Source organism: Vombatus ursinus, unplaced genomic scaffold (assembly GCF_900497805.2).
Source record: "Vombatus ursinus unplaced genomic scaffold, bare-nosed wombat genome assembly UNPS02014832.1, whole genome shotgun sequence".
Lineage (NCBI taxonomy): Eukaryota > Metazoa > Chordata > Mammalia > Diprotodontia > Vombatidae > Vombatus > Vombatus ursinus.
The window spans coordinates 77,469,336-77,494,192 of NW_020954610.1; the positions used below are offsets into that span (position 1 = coordinate 77,469,336).

A 24,857-nucleotide genomic window follows, 5' to 3' on the forward strand; every position below is an offset into this window, starting at 1 on the left:
CATCTGAGCTGAGTCTTAAAGAAAGTCCAGGAGCATAAGAGTTGGAGGTGAGGATTAAGAGCATTCCAGGCATAGGGCACAGCTAACATAAGGTACTGCAAGGAGGCCAGTGTAGATGGACCACAGAGTGCTCAGAGTAAAGTGATGTAATGGGGATTTAAAGTGAAGTGTTATGTCTGTAAAGTAAGAAGGGTTCAGGGTGTAAAAAGCTTTAAATTTGATGCTGGAGGTAATAAGGAGTCACTGGAACTCACTGAGTAAGGGCTGATGTGGTCCGACAAATGCTTTGGTAGCTGAGTGGAGGATGGATCGGAAGGGGAAGGACCTGATGCACACTATCCGTCTGAACATGGGCAAATCACTTAACCTCTTAATGTCCAAGCAAACTAATACTCTTAGTTAAGGATGAAAGGACAAACTGCATCATTGGTGGAAAGATTTTCCACACCAGGATTTTCCTACATTGATGAACCCACAGATCTGAATTCTCTTAAAAAAAAAGTTGTTTTCTGTACTTTGCTACCTATGATTTATTGAAAAACAGGTCAACAATTTTAGTAATAATAGAACAGTAAAATAAAAACAATTGCTACATTAATGAATCAATGAGCAATGGATTTATAATCTCATTACTCATGCTCATTAGTGGTGTGATCCCTGGATAGGTCATTTAAATCCTGTGAGCTGTAATATCCTCTTAAGTAAAACATCTGTATCACATACCTTATGGTGTTACTATGAAGTACAAACGAGAGAAAGTGTAAACATTAAAACACTATATGTGTGCTATTGTCATTAATAAGCTATTATAGCTATCTGAATAACTGAAATGGCTTATTATGTTGATGTAATAGGTAACTGCAAGAGCAAATTAAAGTCCAATCCCACTGAAATAAGAAGAAATGTAGGAAAAGTATGACTGTGCTAATAATATTTGCTAGATTATATGAAAGGTGTCTGAAAAATACCAATTAGATTCAAGAAAGTCACTAAACTTTGTATATCCTCTTTCACCTCGTGATGGCACCACTAGATCAAGGAGGTCTAAGACTAAGAGAAAGGCCTCATATGTTCAAAAATATTTATAGCAGCATTTTTTTGTAGCAGCCAAGAGGTAGAAGAAAGAAAATGGGTGCCCATCAACCAGAGGGATGACTGAACAAATGTGCTGTATAAGTATAATAGATCTTACTGCACAGTAAGAAATGAAGAATACGAGGAATTCAGAACAAATTAAGGCTTACATGAACCAAAGCAGAGAGAAGGACTAAGGACTAAGAAAACAACTGGCAGTTACCAATTGATTGATGGTCATGTATGTTTAATGCCTCTTACTAGAGAAATGGTGGGGAAGTATGTAAAGAGCTATATGTTTTCAGACATGGCTAATATGTTGATGTTGATTTATTTTGGAAAGTTCCACCACACAACAGAAAGTGTTGAGCATTCTTCAATCTGTCCATTTCATCATGATACCATCAAGGACTAGCAACCTATGTGAGCACAGCTCTGGTGTAATCACACAATCTCGGAGCTGGAAGGGTTGTCAGCGGTAACCTAGTCCAATCTACAACTGAAGATAATTTCCCTTTAAAATATCCCTGACAAATCTTAATCCAGCTTCTGCCTAAAGACCTCTACTGATAGGAACTCCCTACTTCTAGGCAGACTGTTTTACTTTTGGACAGTTCTAATTTTAAATTAGTCAGGCATAAAACCTAGAGAACCGGCCTTGGAATAAGAAAGACCTAGTTTCAAGTCTATAGTTCAGCACTCCAAAGCAGAGCAGAGTAAATCAGTTCCCTCTTCCACAAGAGGCCACATCAAATATCTGATGACAGCTATCATGCTTTCTCCCTATGACCCCAACCCCTACCTTCTCTTCTTCAAGCTAAACGACCAGTTTTTTCTCTTGATCGTCACATGGCATGAAGTTGAGACCTTCCCTAATTTGCCTTCTTCTGGATGCTCTCCAGCTGATCACATCTTTTCTTGATGAACTGGTTCCTGATGAAACCATTCTGGATAGTAGTTGCTATTCCCCTTTTTATTGAAATCCTACCTCTGTGAACCTGGACAAGTCTCAATCTCTCTGGGGCTCAGTTTCTTCATCTGGAGGATGAGGGGTTAGATCACATGGCCTTTGATGTCCCTTCCAGCTTGAGAACTATGATCCTATGAAACCTTCCTATGATAATGTATGTTATGAGACAGTTAGGTAGTGCTGGGCCTGGAGTCAGGAAGACCTGAGTTCAAATCCAGCTTCACTTACTAATTCTGTGCCCCTGAGCAAGTCATTTAACTTCTGTTTGCTTCAGTTTCCTCAACTGTAAAATGGGGATAATGATAGCACCTACCTTGTAAGGCTGCTGTGAGGATCAAAGGAGATAATATCTGTAAAGTGCTTAGCGCAATGCCTGGGACATAGAAGTGCTACATAAATGCTTATTCCCTTCCACAAGGGCTCCCCCTCCATAATTTCAGCAACAACAATGGCTCAGGAATCATATTTTCAAGCTCTTTCAGCATCCTGGGTTGCAGTTTATCTAAGGTTTGGTGATGTAATTCATTGAGAGCACTTAGGATCTCTCACCATTTCCTCATTTATCTGGGGTTTCAACTCCATTAATCATTTTTTTATTTTATATTTTCTTAAAGAACACTGTCCTTGCTAACTATGAACTCTGTGTGTATAAATGTGTGAATTCATGACTGTTTGCCTGGCAGTGTCTCTGTGTGTATGTACATAGTAAGATTGCTGAAACTTATCAATCAATAAGTTCTTGCTTAGCTACATACTCTGGAAATATGGGCAAGAGCACAAAGTGCTCTTATTTCTGCAAAATCCTGAGCATTTTAGCCTTTACGTTCTTGCCCCAAATTTCCTGTAGCTTACTATAAATGGCTTTAGAAGGAGGTGACTGCCTTTATCTCCAAAGATTTCCTTCCTTTTCTTGATCTATGTTTTAATTTTATCAGTTCCACTTTTAAAATGTCTTAGTAACCCTGGCTGGATTTACTTAAACAAGATCTTTTGGCATTAATCATCATTTTACATGTAGTTATGAAAGAACATAAAAGAATCATTAGACTACAGAGAAAGCTGTACTGATGAACAATTCACTGAAATGTCTACATCAGCAAAAGCTATCAATTTAATTAAAAACAGGACGAACTTTTAGAATGATGTAATAAAGAACAAGATTAGGATTCCACTTTTGTCTCTGCCACTGTATGCTGTATCACACCTTCGGCATATCAATTTAACCCATGTGAGCATAGCATAATGATGTCTGTTCTCTTGAGTTCTGGTCTTGAATATCCAGCTACCTCCTAGATAGCTCCTTCTGGATGTCCCAAAAGCACCTCAAATTCAACAAGTTCAAAACAGAACTCCTCTGCTTTGATGACAGGGGATGTTAATTGAAAAACATCGTCTAATTGGAAATGGTCTGACTGGAGACATTAAATTTAAGAAAAAATTGATGGTTAGTAATGTACTATTTTTTTTGTAGTTTGAGGCTTTATTTAATACAAACAAATATGTATAAAGCAGATCATTCCTTTTCTTTATGGCACTAACATGTGGGACTGCTGACTGTGATGGCCCATCGAGTGCTCTCTCCCCAGTGACTTTAGAAGAAACACTGAGCAATCTCCTCATAGTAAGACTGGTTGGGTATCAGGAGCCATTTCTAGCTCTGACCAAAAGAAAATTTCCTGACTAGCTGGGTGGCATATGTTTTGTCATCTTATTGATTCCATAACTAACACTGGGCATTAAGAACTGGCTCTTCAATTAACTTTACACTCCTGACTCTTGGTTTACCCAAGTTCATCGTGATCTTGACATACCAGATCTGGCTTGTGTCCAATGAACTTTTTGGTTCCTTTCTTGATTATTTTGAGCTTTGCAAGGGCTCTGAGAGTAGGCTTAATGCCAGCCAAGAGATGGCAGATTCCTCAAAGAATAGCACTAAGTGGAAAAGAGGGAGAAGGAACCATATACTTCTTTGGGAGTCCATGATTTCATCTTTGTCAACATTCCTTCTACTAATGTAGCTCACAACCCCTCTACAACTTAGTAGGTGGTTTAATGAATGATGTAGCCAAAATAAAAGCATTTGGAAACCAACCCTTTGGTGATGAACATCTTTACTAGTAAGCTTGGTAGGCTGGTTGCACAGTGGAAAGAACTCTGGACTTGTAGTCAGGAAGAGGTGAGTTCAAATCCCCAGGATCATACAAGCTTAGAAGCTGTATGTATGTTCTGAGCAAGTCACTTAGCCTATGGCTATGTCTGTTTCCTTATCTGTAAAATGGGGATATTAACAGCACTTACCTTTCATGGATATGGTGAAGATTAAATAAGATAATATTTTTAAAGTGCTTTACAAACTGTAAAGTGCTATATAAGAGCTAGCTATTATTTTATTGCTATCATTGCTATTAGCTATTATGATTGCATTGATAGGCCTTTATTCAGAGCCTTGCCATCTTGATAGGAATTCTGCCCATTTAGCCTTTAAGAATGCAAGCTCACTTTCACACCACAATGAATCACTTTAGTGCAGGACTAATACAGTCATTTTGCTGAAAAGGATAAAAAGTTCATTTCATGAAAAATGAAAACACAAGACTCAGATGGAATTTCAAGCCAAATTAAAACATTTACTCAAATTTGCTATTGTTCAGTTGTTTCAGTTGTGTCTGACTCTTCATGATCCCATTTGGGGTCGTCTTAGCAAAGATACTGAAGTAGTTTGCCATTTCCTTCTCTAGCTCATTGTGCAGACGAGGAAACTGAGGTAAATAGAGATAAGGGACTTGCCCAGGGTCACATAGCTAGTAAATGTCTGATGCCGCACTTGAACTCAGGTCTTCCTGACTCTAGACACAATGCTCTATCCACTGTACCACCTAACTGCCTTACTCAAATTACAGTTTTTGCTTTGGGTTTTTTTTTTTTTGGTGAGGCAATTGGGGTTAAGTGACTTGCCCAGGGTCACACAGCTGGTAAGTTTCAAGTGTCTGAGGCTGGATTTGAACTCAGGTCCTCCTGATTCCAAGGGCGGAGCTCTATCTACTATACCACCTAGCTGTCCCTCAAATTACAATTCTTATAAACTATGTTTAATAGCTTCATTTCATAAAATGTTTATATAAATGCAAACTGTTATAGTAGAATTAATGTCAAATTCAAACCAATCTATGACCTATTGACTTGAGAGTTCTTTCCAACAACACAAATCACAAGCCATGCTTGTGAATCCTCCCTGTAAGAGTCCATCAAATTATGTCTGAGTCCTTCTTCGATTTCTCTTAACATAAAGAGGATACCACAAGTATTCTCGCCATCCACCATTATTTCTCACTCTTACCAGGTGACCACTCCATATTCACTTTTTGTCATTATCTTCTTTTTTTCTTCTTCCTTCTTCATCATTGTTTAGTTCTTTGGAAGCAGTGGTGTTCTAAGTCTTGCTGTCACAAAGTAGCACCAGTAAAGTATTTATACTGAAAAAAAGGATCTTTGCTTTCTGGAGAAGCTCAGAGTCAGTAAAAGTACTTTTTACCCTTCCACAAACAATCTAGCCAGCTCTCCTTCTTTTCAACTCTGGGCCGAACTCATTGCTCATTTGTATTGTCAGATATAGATGCTGTTGGACAAGGTCTGTGGGTGTCCATTCAGATGCATGTTGAAATTTGGAAGACATTCTCCACCCACATTTGGTCTTTTCTGTTTGGATGGGTAGGCCAAACTCCTTTGAGTAATTTCAGATCTCTTCTTAAGAGACTCTGCAGTGTTTCAGAGCTTGATGCAAACAATATAAGGTCATTTACAGACAGAAGCGTCTTGAAGACCTCACTATTCACAGGGAATTCCTCTATGGATCTCTCTGTTTTTTGCTCTGCCTGCTTATCATCAGAGGGTCACTGCATAGTTACTTCTGTTGTTACATTTAAGAAAAAGTAGATGGGAGACAACTTGTAAAAGAGCCTGTAAAGGCCAAGTTTTGTTCTACTGAGGATTAAGAAAAGGTCATTAGATTTGGCAGTTAGACCATAGGTAACTTTGAGAAAGCAGTTTCGGTTGAGGTCAGAAGTCAGATTGCTGGGGGTTTAGAAGACAGTGAGACAAGTGGAGGCATCCAGTGTAGTGGCTTTTTAAAGGAATTTAGCAGAGAAGAGGAGAAGATGGGATGGTAGGATCAAGAGAGGGTTTTCTAAGGATGGAGGCAATATGGGTGTATTTGTAGGTGGCAGGAAAGCAGGAAAGGAGCCAGTACACAGGGAAGAGACTGAAGACTAGAGTGTGGGAATGATAGAGAAGACAACCCACTGGAAAAGATGGGAGGCAATGGCATGGATGAAGGATGTACCTAGAGAGGTTTGTCTGGGGAAAAAAAAAAGGATCACCTCTTCATATGAGGTGGGTTAAAGACAGACTGTGGGGGAGTATGTCTGAGTGATGCGAAGCAAGCAGAAGGGGAGAAGAGGAAGCTCTCAGGAAATGGACTCAATGTTTCTGGTGAAATGTGAGTCAGCTCCTTAAGCTGAGAGGGTGAGGGACAAGAATGGAACATCCATTGCGGACAGTGAGAGAACAAACTGATTACAGAGGAGCAGTGGGGGCCCAGTTAGGATGATGTAACATAACTGTGAAGTGTGCCCAGTCAGCACAGTTTTGTGCACACAGCTGGTTAGTAGCAGAGCCAGGATCAGCACACAGGCCTCTTGGCTCACCGACTAAGCCACACAAGGTGCTATAATTATTTTCTATTTTATACAGTATTCCTAGCTGTCACACGAAACATTGTAAGGTTTGCCATATGACTTTGGCCAACTATCTCATTTGATCCTCACAAGAACCTGTAAGGTGAGTACTACAGGTACTATTATCTCCATTTTACAGATGAGGAAACAGGAATCTCAGAGACATTGTTTTGTTCATGTTCTTATTGTAAGTCAGTATCTGATATTTTATCAAATCTACATCTTCTTAATCCCATGTCCAGCACTCTTGGCATTACACTTCTTGTTGCTGTTCAGTTTTTCAGTCATGTCCAACTCTTCACAACTCTGTCGGGATGTTTTCTTGGCAAAGATACTGGAGTGGTTTGTCATTTCCTTCTTCCTTTGCACTACCAAGTTATAAATTTGTCCACTCAGATAAATGTTTATTAAGTATCTATCATATGCTTGTTGCTATGGGAGATAAAAAAAGACGTCGTCTCTGCCCTCATGGAGCTTATAGTCTATCAGTGGAGGTAAAACACGCACAAATAAATACAAATACATGTTAGGTGAAGTAAGAGAGGTAGAAAGTGTTATGGTATTTTAGCAAAAGTTCCTTCTGGTTAAGGGAGGGTAAGTGAAAACATCATGGAGAAGATGGTATCGAACAAGATGGCACGAAGGACATGTAAAACAAACAGAGCTAGAATGGGGGAGACAACAATTCCAGGTGAAGGGAATCATGGGAACAATGACAAAGAAGTGGGTGAATGAAGGGTGTGTTCAAGGAATGGCAGATGGTCAGCAAGCAAGGTACTATGTACTAGGCACTCTGGTAGTTAGTACTGTTGGAACAGGGGGTGGATAAAACAAAGCAGTGTGAGAGAGGCTGAAAGAGCAGGTTAGATCTAAATTGTGGCAAACCCAGTCTAAGGAGCTTAAACTTCTTTCAGTAAGCCATAGGGTGTTACTGGAGGAGAGAGCTGGAGGAGGAGTGTTTCAAATGATAAGAAAGGTACCAATCTATAGATTAGTTATCCCAATTCCCTAAACACTTACTGTATTTCAGTTCCTAGGTGTTTGAGAGAAATATTCGGGAGGGTAGTGGGCATCTCTGGAACAGGTTGAGAAGCAGCTGCTATGCCTACTAGTCCAGTTGGTGTTTTCACAGGGCAGAAAAATTCATCAGTTTCTGCATTATCTAATTCTAGAGAACAAAAGAAAAGTGAAACAAATGGACCCAATGTTACAGTGCTTCGAAAAGCTCATGTTTAGATTCATGTTGAATCTTATTTTTATCTGTCTGGCTTTCCTTTGAGAGGCTGTCCATCCACCTATTCCTTCTGATTCACAAGGCCAGAAGCAGGGGTCTGGATACTCTGCTCCCCACTGATACCTCCAAACTGCTACCATGCCTCAACAATGCTTCTTTCTTCAAAGTTTATGCCATCAGATCACATCCCCCAATCCTCAGAACTATAGCTACCTTTCTGACTTTCCTCAATGACTTTGGCTCCCAGTTCACAATTCTCTTCTCCTCCCTACCCTGGCTATCATTCTCCCATAATTCAAAATTCATGGGAATTACACTTCAAACTAGCTGACCTCTTTCAAAGAGCTCTATCTCTACTCTACTACAGCCACACACCAGCAGAGCTACTCTTTAGACCTGACCATTATGTGGCACTATATGCTCCAAAATCCTGAATTCAAAAATTCCTTAGGTAACAATCTCCTATCCCTCTACCACTCCAACTCCCTCACACTAAACCCACTCCTTGCCCTCCTCCTCATCTCTAATCCAACTTTTCCCAGTCTATCCCTCTCCCTTCACCTCCCTCTTGGCTTTACTTATCCCCTTCCTGAACAGTCTTAACCTAATAATGGCCAGCTACTTCAAAAATGCCCTAGTGATAAATTTAGACTATATTGTCCCTCTCACCTTCTTTGATCCCTATGCAGCTAATCTTCAACTCTGGTTTACCCCCTTCATTTGATTTCCTGGATTTTGCCGCTGAGTGTTGATAGATAAGATCTCAAAATTGACCCAACTTCATTTATTATAAATTTGTCAGTCAACAAGTATTTATTATTTACACTGAGCTAAGAACTGGGGGTACAACAACAATAAAAAGGTAAACACAAGAAGCTCACATAGCACTGGGGGAGAAAACATGCAAACAAACTATGTACACGCCAGATATATACAGTGTAAATGGGAGATAATCTCAAAGGGAAGGCATGACTGACTAGAGAGAGGAGGCATGAGGGGTGGAGAGGGGACCAAGAAAGACCTTTGGCAGAAGCTGGGATTTCAGCTGAATCCTGAAGGAAGCTGGGGAAGCCAGGAAGTGGAGATGAGGAAGGAAAGCATTCCAAGCACAAGAGACAACCAGAAAAAGGTTCTGAGTTGAGAGGAGTGGCATGTGCAAGGAACAGGAAGAAGGATAGTATAGCTGGATGGTTGACTAAGTGGAGGGCATTCAACTGTGAGAAGAATGGAAAGGTAGGAAGGGATCAGTTTGTGAAGGGCCTTAAAAGCCAAACAAAAGGGGGCAGCCAGGTGGTGCAGTGAATAGAGCTCCGGCCTTGGGGTCAGGAGGACCTGAGTTCAAATCAAGCCTCAGACACTTAACACTTACTAGCTGTGTGACCTTGGGCAAGTCACTTAACCTTGATTGCCTAAGCAAAAAAAAAGCCAAAGGATTTCATATTTGATCCTGGAAATAATAGGGAACCACTAGATTTTATCACATACTTGGGGGGCACAGTCAGATGTGCTTTAGGAAAATCACTTTGGCAGTCGTGAGATGGACTGGAGTGGGAAGAGACTTGTTGCAGGGATACCAAGCAGCAGGCTGCTGCAGCAGTCCAGGTGTGGGGTGATGAGGATCCGTACCAGGGCGGTGGCTACATGAGCACAAAGAAAGGATTTTTATGATTTGTTGTGAAGGTAGAAACAACAAGGCTTGGCAAGAGACTGGACGTGTTGGGTAAGTGTGAGTGAGGAACCTAAGATGAAATATGGGTGTGAGACTGGGAAGATGGTGGTGTTCTTGACAGAAAAAAGGAAGTGCGGCAGAGGAGGAGGTTTTGCGGGAAAGATGCTGGACACTTTAACCTCAACTGCACACTCACTGTTACTCAGAAATCCTTTTATTTTATTCTTATCAGTTCACAGTCTAAATTCTCACATTTGGTCTAAATCTCTTTCAATCTCTTCTCAAGCCTGCAATTTCTCTCTACCCTTTATGCTCAGTCAATGACATAATTTTCCCTTACTGAGATCACAGTCATCTTTTGTGATATCCTTAAAACTCCTAAGTAATTTCACCTTTTTTCCGCTTTCCTTCCTCCAGTTTCAGAGGAAGAGGTGACCCTACTTTTTGGCAAGGCCAACTCCTTCACTTATGCATTTATCCTTTACTGCTTCCTCCTGCTTTATCAATCAATCATCTTTTTTTTTTTTTTTTTTGCATCTTGAATCTCCCCCTTTCTACTGACTCCTTCTCATCTTACCACAGCAATGCTCAGGTTTCCCCAATCTTAACACACACACACACACACACACACACACACACCCCTCTTTCCTTGACCATTCAATTCCATCAATGGCTTCTCATGCTAGTTACCAAATAAAATCAAAATTTTTAGGCTGTCAGTCAAAGCTCTTCATAATCTTCATAATCCTCATAAAAAAATGCCTCTCTGCATTTCCAGTCTTCTGACTACCCTTTATATACACTAAGCTATAGAAAAACTACTACTTGTTGTCCCTTTTATATTCTTCCAGACACTACTTACTGCCTCAGTGCTCCTTCTGTACCCTCTGCTTGGGGTGCCCTTTTCCTACTTACGACTTCTGAAATACTATCCATACTTCAAGGCCTGGCTCAAATACTGGTTCTGCTCCTCAACATTTGAGTAACCGTGGGCAAGTCACGTAAACTCTCTGGGTCAGATTCTTCATCTATAAAATGAGGGGATTGGGCCACATGATCTCTAAGTCCTTTCCAGTTGCAGATCTACGATTCGTCCATGGAATCTTCACTGATCAACCATGTTTCTAGTACCTTGGAAGCTAAAGTCATGGTCTTACTCCCATTAATCACATAAAATCCATTTTCTTCCACAATCTCCCCAAATAGCTCCTGTGAACTGTCCTAGCTCATCTCTAGCACTGTCTGCAAAACTGTAAAGTTCCTTGAGTCTCATCATAAGCTGTCAGGAATTGAGGAGTTTATCTCCCACTTTCTCCTGTTATCATCATGGTATTTCTGAAAAAAAAATTATTCTATTTCCAGTACTTCCCTAAACCAGATAATATTTTACCAAATATGAGGGCTGGTTTATCTCTGCCCCCATCTGATCTACTCTAATTGACACTAAATGTTTACTGGCACAGTAGATGCATCTGGCTTCTAGATATACTTTCACATTCCTCCATATCTACTACTCTAGGAATCCAACACCTGTGGAATGAAATGATAGATGGTGAGAAGGAACTCTTTGTTATTAAGATTACATTCAAAATTTGATAGCACCCCCTAGAAGTACCCCAAAACCTGATTCTAGTAAAAACCTACTACCAGAACCTGGAAGACCTCCAAACCCCTTGTTTCCCTCACTTTACTCCCTTTAACCCCTTAAGTTTTTGGTAATTGCTTCTTTCTGTTCATCTGGCTATTATTCCTTCTTTCACATCCTACATTTCAATATTCACTTAACAAACATTTATTAGATGCCCAATATGTTATGTTACTGTGCTGAGATGCTGAGTGTTCCTGATCTCAAGGAGCTTATCTAAACATTTTCTCAAGGTTTTATTCTTAACCTCTTGTCTTTCTTTCATTGATCACATCTATTCCAATGGCTTCGGTTATTATTATTATTGTCATTTTTCAACCTATGTAGATGATTCACATACTTTTATTTTAAACTGCGAACTCTCTCTCTCTCTCTCAGCTCTAGCCCCTGATTCCTAACTGTCAGTGGAATATTTATACATGCATGACATAGAGGCACCTGAAATTCAACATAAATCTTAGAGGTACAGCAAGATACAGAGAAGAGAAGAAAATATGGAAATGACTTTTTTGCCCAGAAACAGGTAAAAAAGATGAAGTAAGTGGTATAAATTCCTAGTTGCAGGAGATTGAAAGTATGTACTTGAGATATGCCAACATACAATTTAAGTGCAAATGAATGGGGATCCACCCAAAGGGGACTAAATAGCAGCAATAAGAAAGTATTCAAGATACTATGCTATAGGAAGAAAATGTTTTTGGAAAGCTAAGTGAACTGAATATAAGGTATAGGTATATATATACATATATAATATATATTATATGTAAGTGTAAGAGGTGTGTGTGTGTGTGTGTGTGTGAGATTCACAGTATCATACTTGTAAGAGCTGACAATCTCACTAATTCCCCATAATTGCATAACCACTCAAATTCCACTTCCTTCATGAAACCTTTCCAGATCACACATGCTCCAAGCTTTCCCCTCCTCTAGGTCCTTGTTTGTTCCACTCATCACATGCTGACTCCATTCCTAAGTAGACTTAACGGGAGACATAGCTGCCTTCAAATATATGAAGGGCAGTCATGGGGAAAAGAGATTAGAATTGTTTTATTTGGCTCTAGAGATCAGAACGAGAACAAGCAGTACAATTAGAGAGGCATATTTTTGCTTGAAATAAGGAAAAATTCTAACAGTCAGAACTGACCAAAAGTGGAATGGGCAGCCTCAGAAGGTAAATGAGATCCCATGTATCTGAAGTCTTTAAGTGGGTACAGGAGAGCCACTTGTTAGGGAGCTGAAGAGGGGATTCTTGCTCTAGTGGAGAGAGTGCTACATTCTGGAGGCGGGCAGACCAGGGTTTAATTGACACTTGTGATACTAGCTGTCCTAATTTGTCCCCAGACCTATACCTGAAGTGGTATAGCTTTAGGATGTGACAGAATCTGTGATCTGCTGCAGGGCTGCCAAGAGCCCTGTGTCACCTCCATACCAAGATGAAGTATTAGAGTATGACCCATGGGAGACAGGGAGGAACGAAAGGATCCATGCCTTTATGTTATAATGCAAAGTAAGATTAAAAGGGATTGTGCACATGTTCTAAAGCCTTAAATGTATGTTTTATAATTATGAACAGGCTTAAAGAGACAAAGCAACATAGAGTATAGGCTCTCTTTATACTGTGCAGAGATTGTATAATAGAACATCAATTATATGAGGATGTTCTAAGTAAAATACCACATAAAATTAAGGGTATGGGTTAAAACAAAGTAGAAAAAGGAGTGGGAAAACTAAGAATATTCTGATTCTTCTGGTTAGTCAGTTTCCAGTACAAGTCACATAGGAATTCAGTTATCTCAAGGATTTCTTGTTGTCACCAGTCTGATTCTAATCAGCTGAAATTGCTCCAACTCATTATGCAAACATCAATGAAACCAGGTTTGGAAATATAGGACAGAAGGCAGTTAAGGAAATGGGGGAAGGGAGACATTTTAGTAAAAAGGATCTTTATTAATGAGTCTCTAGGGATTTAAAACTTCAGAAAGATTTCCAACAAAAAAATTAGATGACTTTTTGCTCTAAATACCAATTTAATACTACACAGCTACAAAGTTTTCTCTTCTAATTTTCAAGTGAGTTGGATTTAGTCATAACAGGAAATAGTTTTAAGAGTTTAACTGCATATACATTTTTCCAGTAGTTGTATAAAGGTCATGAAAGTGGTTTTTTTAAAAACCTATTTCAAATTAAATTCAGACAAAGGGTGATACACTTCCTTGCAGGTTTCTTTTATCTTTCCACTTGAGGTCAGGAGGCCCTAATTAGTTTTCAGCATTTATTGAAAACTGTGAAAACTTGTAAAGCATTTTCATTTGTATGCCATTACACTGTGGCCTTATGGCAACAGTGAAAAGCTGCCAAAAGACTGCTGCTGTGAGCATCAGAAATAGCCCGGAGCACGTACTAGGTTGAGGTTGGGCATAGCAACTAAGCGATCTAGCTGAGCGAAGGGGGAGATGCAGGCAGGAGCTACACAAATGGAAATGCAGTCAACCTGCGTATGTGTAAGAAGATCCTTGAGTCGAATTAAGGTGCACAAATACAAATATGTATGCAGCTCAAGGACATTAGAAGCTGACAGTGATTTCATAGAAGGTTGGTCCTTAGAAATGCCACTTGGCTTTGCTCTGCTGCAGTGCCACACTCTGAACCTCTAACCCCAGCTACTTCTTTTATCTCACTAATGTTTACTTTTCATCACAAAGGGTTTAGGAAGAGAGAACAAACAGGTCACCACAAATTCACCAGGGCTACTTCAAAGCAACTGATGATGGGGCAGCATCATCATCTTTGCATATGACAGACATCTCAGGTATCAAGCAGCTAGACTCTGTACCATGGGTAGAAACCCCACATGAGAGGAGTGGACACATTAGAAGAAGTACTGCCTGTCAAGTCAGAAAACCTAGACTTATGTGCCAGTGGTAGATCAAGTACTTCCAGCTGTATCTGCTTAGGCTTAGAAAAGTTAAGGCACTGGACTCTTTCCTAGCTACAAAATAGAGGTAACATTTGCTCACCTATTTCACAAAGACACTATGGGTATCAAATGAGATAATATATATAAATCATTTTGAAAATAAATCCATATATAAATATAATATATTAATTATAGGCTTAAATTAAAGGCTTAAAAAGCTTTTAAACTGACTTGGGTTTGAGAACTCTTTTGTACTAGCTTACTATATGACTGTGGACAAGGTATTTATATTTCTTTGTATTTTAATTTCCCTTTGCATAAAAAGTACATGATTATTGCTATTGAAATAAGTTGTACATCTTTCTGAGGCTCTCAATTTTAAAAAGGTATATAAGTATAACATGTTGTTATCTGAACATTCTCTTTCATGGTACAAATAATATGTCCAGTATCATTCTGTTGTTAGAGCTGGAATATCTTTTTCCCTTAGGAGGGTTCCTATACTTCTTGTAAGAACTAAGAATGTAAGAACCATGGAGAAGGGATTTACTCTCACATAGATGTGAGAAAATTTTTCCAGCTTCTGTGTTAAACTGTGGAGGGCTTCTTTGTTGGGTTTATGATAGGCAACTTAAAAGTAATAGGCCAGAAAAGAAGATAGAATAAGTGAAGATGTTCTATTTTTGCTAAGGGAAATTTAAAAAAACCATATGTATATAATAAGAGATTTGTTAGTGTAACTCTTGTTTCTGATACCTATTTCTCAGAGGCTATGGAGATTAAAAGTCTCTTTAAAAGTACAGAAGCAAGGGGGATGTTTCTACTGGCAATTGGTGTGTGTTTTATTTCTGACCTATGATCTATGAGGAATCTGTGAAGAATGTAGAGGAAGATGATGTGAAACACCCATTGTGACATGTTTTATAGAAATTTTATGAAGTGAATCCTAGGAAGAATATCTGAAGAACTGGCAGGTACAATGTACTTTGGAAAGACTGTGATTAATGAAGAAAAGACAAAGAAATGACTAATATTAAACAGAAATATTGAAAAAGATTTTTAAGAGACTTTCATCAGTATCTGGATTGAACTGGAGTAAGACTTGAGTTTCCAGATAAGTGAAGAGTGGTCAACTACTGTAATACCGAGAGTCTAAGAAGTTATGAGATGTGACATTGAATATAGTCAAAATACTCTAGGTAGTTAAATATGTCTATGTTTATTGATATTGTCATTCATTAATGAATTGCATACATGAAGTAATTTTAATATTATTTCATTACATATAATTAAAAGTAATTACTATTGGGAAAGGATGATTCTACATTAGATTTTGAGCTCCTCTGTTATACTGTGAGCTCCTTAAAGGGAGGGATAAGTTTCTGCCTTTCTTTGTATTCCCCAGAGCTTAGCACACTGTCTGGCACATTGTAAATGCTTGATAAATATTTGTTGACTTGAGACTTCCTTCATTTCATTAAATAACTAATATTTCATGAACTGGGATGGGCCTCAAACTAGTGAGTTAAAGAGATACAATTTTATTAATGAGAAAAATCACAACTAATTCTAGATGGCTATAAAGCTCAGAAAGATAAAATTAAATACACAGCAATGGGTCAAGGGGCAAACTGACAGTGTCAAGATAATATTATATAGGGAACTATGACTTTGTCACTCCAACAGTTAATAACAATGCTTTCTTTCCCCTTTCTAATCCATAAACTCTTAATAGTCTAGAATACGGTGGTAAAGATGCCAAGGTCATAGGCTGGTCCTTATAAATAAATGCCAGTTAGCTTTGCTCTGTTGCGGAATGTACCACATTCTACAAAGAGTATGATAAGATGCTATCCTTTCTAATAAACCTGTTGCATATTGGAAGGGGATGTCCTCTCACCAACTTAGAGGATGACTTCAGTAGTAAGGCCCATTGATTCTACCTTTGTAGCATCTCTCACATAAGGCCTCTTCTCTCCTCTGATGCTCCATCTCACAGCTGGACTACTGCAATAGCCCTCTGATTGTTTTCTCTGCCTCAAGCCTCCCCCCCACACCAATCCACCCTCTACTCAGCTGCTAAAGTGATATGCTACCACCTTCTAATTCAATAAACTTTAGTGACTCCCTATTAGCTCCAGGATCAAATATAAATCTTCTGTTTGACTTTTAAAGCCTTTCATAACCTGGCCCCCTTCCTATCTTTCCAGTCTTCATACAATTTACATGTTTATTATGAGTTCTGCCATCTTGCCTCTACTACTCTGCCTGGTTTCAGCAAGATGCCCCTCCTATGTTAAGAGCATCTCCTCTAATCTCATCACCACACTGCTAACTCAAGCCTTGATTGATACTACCTCTCAGCCCTCAGACTTCGCTATGGACTTGATACTCACACCACTCTGAATCTACTTACTGCTTTCCATAAAATAAGAGATCCCTAAATCTCCTTCTTCCCCTTCCTGCTTCCTTTTCTGTTTTCTCCTTCCCATTAGATTATACTCCCCTTGAGGACAGAGACTATCTTTTTATTAACTGTAGAGTATAGCACAGTGCCTATCATATAGTAGGCAACTAATACACATTTATTAGATTGGATTATGAGCTGGTGAAATTGACCTCCTTGCTGCTCCTTGCACAAGACATTCATTCTCTGGACTCTGTACAATTTCAACGGCTGTCTCCGTGTCTGATACACCTTCCTTCCTCACTTCTGCCTCCTGGCTTCCTTCAAGTTTCAGCTAAAATTGTCCCTTCTGAAAGAAGCCTTTCCTAGTTTCCCTTAATGCTAGTGTCTTCCCTCTTAGACTGTCTCCAATTTATCCTATATGTATCTTGTTTGTACATAGTTATTTGCATGTTGTCTCTCCCATTAGAATGTAAGCTCCTTGAAGGCAGGGGCTATGTTTGCTTTTTTTTTTTGTAATCCCAGTGCTATAGTAGAAACCTAACAAATGCTTGTTGACTTGACTTGATTTAAAATGTAGGCACTGTTTCTTCTGCCAAGAGTTCTCCTAATTCCTAGTATTTTCATAACGACAACACAATTAAAGAGTACAACTGCAGAATGTAGTAAAAAGACAAGGGCTCACAACAGAAGGAAAATTATCTTTTGATACCTAGTGTGATGTGCAGGGGAGAGGCATTTCCAGGCAAAGCTTCATCAGTGACCCCTGAGACCAGGATTCCAGGCTGACTGTTGTTATACTCCCAACGCTTCCACTGAAGCTGCTGCAACCAGTACATCATGGTTTGTTTGTTGACAGCCTAAGAAGTCACAAAAATTAGATTTAATACTTGATTCCTGTAAAGCAAGTTGGTTCTTGTTTTATCTCTACATTTTTTAAAGGAAGGAGTAAGAAAGGGAGAAAGGTATGGTAACTACCTTTTTTCAGGATAGCTCAAATTCCAACATAAAAATCATAGGGGTGGAGTTGGAAGGGACCTCAGAGAATAGCTGGTTCAATCCCAGCCTTTAACAGACAAAGAAACTGAAGCCCAGAAAGTTAAATGACCTGCCCAAGGTCACACAGGTATGAAATGGAGGGTTTCTGCTTAGATTCCAGTCAACTGAAGAATTGCCAGAACTAACATTTTATGTTTAAAAAGAGTAGGGAGAGGCAGGTAGGTGGTGCAGTAGATAGAGCACTGGCCCTGGAGTCAGGAGGACCTGAGTTCAAATCTGGCCTTAGATACTTTCCATTTACTAGTTGGGTGACCCTGGGCAAGTCACTTCTTAACCCCAATTGCTTCAGCCCCTGCCAGCCCCCCAAAAAAAGAAATTGGGGAGATACACAAAATATGCAAGAATTACCAGGAATGGAAAACTTTCTCTTTCACAGAATTTAAGATTCAGATATAAACATTACTTACATATCAAATCTTTTTAGTTCAGATAGTCCTTATAAAATTGACTGGTTAAGTGATGGCTTTTCTTTGTCAATGTAAGACATAAAGTTCTGAAATGTCACATGCTCTGAAGCTGAGGATGGGGCACAGAGTCCAAGCTATGTAACTACAAGATAGTATGTGTGCATTCCTCCCCTTTCCCTTTTCCTTCCCCATATCCTGGCACTCTGCTAGGTTGACACTAGTAGCACAAAGAACAAAACCAAACAGTCTCTGTCATCCTGAGATTACATTCTACTGGAAGGAGACAACATGTTCACCAATAGATTTCATATTGTTGAGGTTGCTGTGGTGGGACTGTCTCAAAGAATTCAGTCAGACCACCTCCAAAACAAGTACAGGCATTTATTGGGAATGAAACCTCCAACGGGTTCAGTTCCAAGAGGAACCCGCAACTTAGTAAGACAACACAGGCAAATTTATAGTGTAATGATGCTGATGACACAATAGAAATGATGAATATTAAAATGGTAGGAGGGGTTTGTTAAGTGATTAAGTAATGGGGGAGGGGTCCCAGCCTCAGTGGAACTACACACTTGATTACCCACAATGCATAGAGGAAAAACCCACTGGGGGGCATTAACATATGATAATGATATTATAATAAGCCTCTCTACATTATAAGTTCACCTAAAGGACAGCTTTTGCTATTACTGCACAGGTGCCTATTTGGGGAAAGTCTCTTCTATTGTTTTGGGGAACACATCCTGCTCTGGCATACTGGTGGTGCTGCTTTCTGATTAGCTGACTACTGGGGTCCTGTCTGAGATTAGATGACATGGTTGTGGTCGAGTTCATGGACACACCTGCTGTTTCTATGGGAAATACAGGGAATGGGTATGGGGGCAGTGGCTAACTAGAGACAGCAGCTGAGATCCCATCACATGGACACACCTGTTGTTCTAGTGAGCAGTGAGGCATAGATGAGGAAGTTAGGATATTGAGGGGGGCCAGTGGCTAGGTAGGGGCAGTGGGCCTGCTGTTCAGTGGGGCCTATGATTGAATCTGGGGACCTGTGGTGTGGTTAAAGCTAGACTGTGTGGTTACATCAGGCCATGCCTGTTGTTCAGTGAGGCCCATAAGGAAGTCAGAATACTGGGGCTGGGGGCAGCTTTATTAGGATTTATTCCATCAATACAATGGAAAGTGGAAAAAAGCATTCATAAGTCTTTTGCGGGGGGTGGAGATGGGGAGGGATATCGAAGGCTTTACAGAGGAGTTGGCATCCAAGTGGAACCTTGAAAGAAGATAATGGGGGCAGCTAGGTGGCACAGTGGACAGAGGAGTCAGGAGGACCTGAGTTTAAATCCGGGCTCGGACCAGACACTTGACACTTACTAGCTGTGTGATCCTGGGCAAGTCACTCAACCCCAATTGCCTCCTTGAGAAAAAAAAAAATAATGAACCTAAGAAGCAGAGTTAAGGAAGAAGTGCATGGGGACTGGTTTGTGTTAGTGAAGGAATGAGTACAGGATCACAGATCTCGAGCTGGAAGGAAATCTGGGGCAATCTAGTCCAATGCCTTCATTTAAGAGAGGAGGAAACTGAGGGCCAGAGAACTTCAGTGACATGCTCAAGGTCATACAAGCAGAAAATGTCTGAGAGGTGGGATTTGAGCCCATGTTCTCTATTTCCAGAAGAAGTAGTCTTTCCACTCCAGTTTAAATGGAGTATAAGTTTTGTGATGGGGAGTAGCATAAAATGAGGCTGGAAAAGTGGATGAGAGTTATAACGTAGAGGGCCTTAAATGCCAGGCCAAGAATTTTGTATTTCATCCTATAGAAAATGGAAAACCATGAAAGGTTTTTGACTGGGGAAATTATATAGTCAGTCCCGGGCCTTGAACATAGCCTGGTATTTAAATGTTTGTTTAATTGATTGCTGAAGTATTGTACCCAGAACTGAGCACAAGGCAGTATGGATAAAGTAGAAAGAATGTTGGATTTACTCTTGTCAAAAGACCTGGGATCAGAAACTCACTCTGGTGTTGAGACCTTTTGCAAATTATTTAACTCTGACCCTTGGTTTCTCCTCTGTAAAATGAGAGAGTTTAGACTACACTAGATAACTTCTAAGGTCTCTTTCAGTTCTAAATTTATGATCCCATGACCAGGGTTCACAGTGGAACTACCATTCTGGACAGTAGAGTCCTGGATATTGTGATTCTCAGCACTGTCTATAATCAAAAGACCTAGGTTCAAACTCCATCATTTTCTAGGAAAGACACAATCTGAGCTTTATCTATAATATTCAGATGATATTTTTGAGATCCTACTCTGATGTCTCATCATTGTATGCCAGTGAGCCAGTGAGCCAGTCAATAATCACTTAATAAGCACCTATTATGTATCGGTCATGCATCTTCTACTGGAGATGGAGATAGAGAGACAAAACAGTCCCTGTCTAAGGTATCATGTAAATAACTATGTACAAACAAGAAATATATAGGGTAAATTGAGATAATCAATGTAAGGAAGACATCAGCATTAAACTTGAACCAGCATTCTTGAAAGCTAAGCCAATGAAGCCCAAGCTTTGCTATGTACTAAACCAAACTGTAAAGACTTTGAATTCAGGGCATAGGGGCAGACTGAAAGTTTGTTGTCCGAGAAGCAGCCCAGATAAGTTTCTAAAAGGTTTATCACAAGGTTGACAATAGGGAGCTGAATTGTTCACCCCTTGCCACTCTTTGAAGATTATTATTATAGTGATATTATAATATTATTACAACGTACAGAAGTTATATGTGGAAGAAGTACTCATAAAAATTTTTATTGAATAATTATAGTTTGTACTACCATCTCACAGGATACTTTGTACACCTTAATGCCTCTACAAATGTGAGTTACCAAGACTTCTTTACTCTGAAGTACCACTTAATAATCAATCTAAAGAGGGTGCTTAGTGTCCTAGTTCTAGGTAATCTGTGCCTCCTCTTACTCAGTATGACAGTTTTGAACACTTTAGCCTAAGGCACCACACCCTACCCTAGTAGGTCAAACTTTCTATGACTATTCCTCAGATTATTCCCAGGAAGGACATTATGCAAATTAAACAACAGCAGCAGAGAAGGTTTAGAAAAAGCAATCAACATCAAATACGGTGACAACCATCAGTCAAAGAAATCTAAGGCTCTAACAAGCTTTGGTTCCCCACAGGCTCTCAAGAGGAAGCACCCATTCCTAGAGGGACAAAATGCAGGAAGACAGAAAAGAACTAGAATCCCAATTTCTGATAAGATTAAAAAACCTCCATCCCTTTTCTCCACAAGATCTCACTTTTAATTAGAAAGAGAAAGGCACAGTCTTCTAGTTAACAAACCTTTCAAAAAAGTAAAAAGTTTGACCTACGACACGGATTTTATCATATGCCCAAGGCCAAATTTTACAGAACATCCAAGATCAGTCAATAAACGGTTATTAAGTACCAAGTGCCAAACCCGTAGCTAACAGCCGTGGATACAAAGAAAGCTGTAAAAGAGAGCCCCAGTTCCCAAGGAGCCCAGTCTAATGGGGGAGACAACGCGCAAACCACTACGTTCATAGTAGGCGCTTAATAAATGTTTATGGATTGAGGTACAAACAAGCCATATAAGGTATACATTCTAAGTAAACAACAGAGGGAAGGCACTAGAATTAAAGGGGTGATACAGCTTACAGCTGAATGTGGAATTTTACCCAGGACTCGAAGGCAAGCTAATAGCAAGGAAAAACAGTTCTATTTACCTTCAAGGTAAAAACTCGACTTGGAGTTTTGATCTCAAAAGTGCCCTCCTCGGCTTCCACTCTGCAATCAAGGGTAGCAGTGGAAAGGTCGATACTCCCCAGGGGGTTAGCATCCTGGGCAGTCCTGGAGTAATACAAGTGGCACTTTTTCTCGTCGTAGAAGAACCAGCGGGATTTCCAGCCCTTGATGGGTCCTTTGCCTCCGAATTTAAGCAAATACCCGCAGAGCTTCTCGGCGGCCCGGCCCCTGGCTTCTTTTCCGGGCTTGGGCAGCTCAGCCTCCGAGCCCTCCGGGGACGCCGCACCTTTCTCGGCCGCGGGGCTGGGGTCATCCCCGCTCGCAGGTTCGGAGGGAGTATCGCCGGGAGTTTCCTCCCTCGGGGTTTCCTCCTCCATCTCGGGGTTAATGAAGCAGGGGGAGCAGCCTCCTTTCCTGGGCCGGGGGGAACCCAAGAACCGCCCGGGGAGCCAAGCTTCATTCACCGCTAGCCCTCGGGGCTCGCAGCGGAGCGGAGGCGGGGCTTCCCCGATAGGTAGGGGGTTGGGGCGTCCCGCGCAGACCCGCCGCTCGGGGGGAGGCTTCGGGGTGACCTGAGATGGACAGGGCCCAGGGCGGAGCGGGACCGCAGAAGGACGCCTCGGACCCGTCGCCGCAACTGCGAGACCACCAAGCTCACCCCCAACCCTGAGCGCACCCCGACCGCGGCTCCACCGACTGCCGCGCCCCCCGCGAGGCTCCGCCTCCAACCTGCCCGGACCCACCCCTCCCCTGTCCCAGGCGTGCCTGGCCACGCCCTCTTCCGGCCGGCAGCCACGCCATCTTCGCGGCTGGCGCGCGGCTCCTCCAATAGGAGCCGACTTGAAGTAGGGAAGCGAGACTGTCTTCCAGCCCCCTCTGGGGGCGGTGCTTACCGGTTTTACCTCCCTCCCTTCCTCCCCCCCAACTCCCACTCCGAATTCTCCGCACCTTTTTTCGCAAAGGGAAGGAACACAAAACGTAGAAAAGGAATATTGTCCCTTTCCACGCCCCGTCCGCAGGGCCGCGGCTTCCTCGGTGGGGAACATTCCGGAGTCCACGTGGGCACCTGCGGCTCCTTCCCTTGTGACTGACCTGGGGAGGTGCATGCCTTTAATCCGGTCGGGCGTGGCCGGCCCTTGAGAAGGGGGAGCTGCGGCTGGCCCAGGAGAGTGTCGTAATCTTGTTGCAGCCGCGACTTTGAGAAACCACTGCCCCATTTCACAAATTTGCGGGGTCGTAGGACTAGGGGAGGAGGATTAATCCAGCCTGTATCCGAACACGGATCCCCTCGAAGACCCCGCGGGGGCCAGGCAGCCCACCCGCCCCAAAGGAGCCACCTTCCGCTTTGGAGGGCTGTGGTGGTTAGGAAGTTTTTCCTTACCTCAGATTAGGTAAAACGTTTATTAAGCTTTTGCCCTTTACGGGGTACTATGCTAAGTGAGAATCTAAATAAAATTAAAAAAAAGCCGTCCCCTCGAAGAGTTTACATTGGGTTGGAGACAGTACATCAAAGGCAGCTGAAAATCAAATCAGTCTGAAATCTGCTTCTTTGCAATTTGGTGGGCAGGCTCCTAGTTCTTTTCCTGCCGTGGCCAAGTTGAACAATCCCTCTCCACAATTTGAAGGAAGCTGTCAGGTTAATTGAACCCCCCCTTCCCCCGGGTAAATTTGTCTGAGCACCAGCCTAGCTAAGTTTGGAGAGGTTTATCACTTCTCAAGGAGTTTACAGTGGTAGAAAGAATAAAGAAAGTTCCACTTTTGGAATCAGGAAAACCTAGGTTCAAATCTTATTTCTGACAATAGTGGTGTGTTTGATTATGTGCAAGTCACTTAACCTCTCGTTTCCTCATCTGTGAAATGAGTCTCAAAAGTATCTATTTCAACACGAATTTTTTAGAAGACTCAAATAACATATAAAAACATTTTATACACTAAAGCACTTTGTAATGACAGCTGCCATTATTATCTCCCAAGACTTACATTCATATCCCGTAAAATTCAGCTTGGTTGATGAATTTTTTGACCACAGTAACTCTTGAAAACTAAGAAATTATAGAGATGTTGCAATGTGTTTGCATTGATTGTTCAGTTGTTCAGTTATGACCCCATTTGGGGTTTTCTTAGAAAAGAAGCTGCGGTGGTTTGCCATTTCCTTCTCCAGCTCATTTTTACAGATGAGGAAACAAAGGCAAACAGGGTTAATCACTTTGCCCCGGGGGTCACACATCTAGGAAATATCTGAGGCCCGATTTGAACTCAGGAAGATAAGTTTTCCTTACTCCAGGCCTGGCACTCTATTCACTGGGCCTCATAACTGCCAAGATTGAGTTGGAAGATACTTCAAATGTTGAAATGTCACACAGTTGTCTCAGTGAGTTTGCAGTCCACTAATTCCCCTACACAAACATTTATTTTGTGACCACTACCTGGCTAGATGATTGTAATAGCTTCCTGTCTATAACTGGTCTCTTTCTGCTTCAATTCACTCACATAGCTGCTAGACTAATCTTCCTAATACACAAGTCTGACCATGTCTCTACCCTGCCCAGAATTGTTCAATGATTACTCACTGTTTAAGGGGTGAAGTTTAAGTTTCTTAGTTTGGCATTCCAGGTCCTTTATAACCAACCTATGTTTCTAGTCTGATCCCAGTTCATTTCAACACAAAGTGTAGATTAAATGTAAGGTCCTAAATTAGGTATTAGAGATGGAAAGAAGAAAAATGACAGGTTCCCTGCCCTTCAGGGGCTTACCATGTAACAGAAGGATTAGAAATACAGTAATAACTAATATTGCCGAGAAAACCCCAAATGGGGTCATGAAGAGTTGGGCATGACTGAAATGACTGAACAACAGCAACAAAAATAACTAATACAGTATTTCATAGTGCTGTCTTTAACCTATATGAAACTCCAGCAGTTAACCAGTTTCTTAACAATTCCAGATCATGTTCAGACCTGGA

General features: G+C 41.0%; 1 protein-coding gene across 1 annotated transcript in view; it reads right to left on the minus strand.

Moving 5' to 3' along the window:
- LOC114025576 (TBC1 domain family member 2A-like) overlaps positions 1–22,524 on the minus strand; it is a 64,118-nt gene extending 41,594 nt beyond the window's left edge. The window contains exons 1-3 of the mRNA XM_027839059.1: positions 21,877–22,524; positions 17,362–17,509; positions 7,798–7,945 (exon numbers count right to left, since the gene is read on the minus strand). Of these exons, the coding sequence (XP_027694860.1) occupies positions 7,798–7,945; positions 17,362–17,509; positions 21,877–22,272 (692 nt within the window). The 5' untranslated portion in view covers positions 22,273–22,524. The remainder of the gene's footprint in view (positions 1–7,797; positions 7,946–17,361; positions 17,510–21,876) is intronic.
- Positions 22,525–24,857: the final 2,333 nt, after the last annotated feature.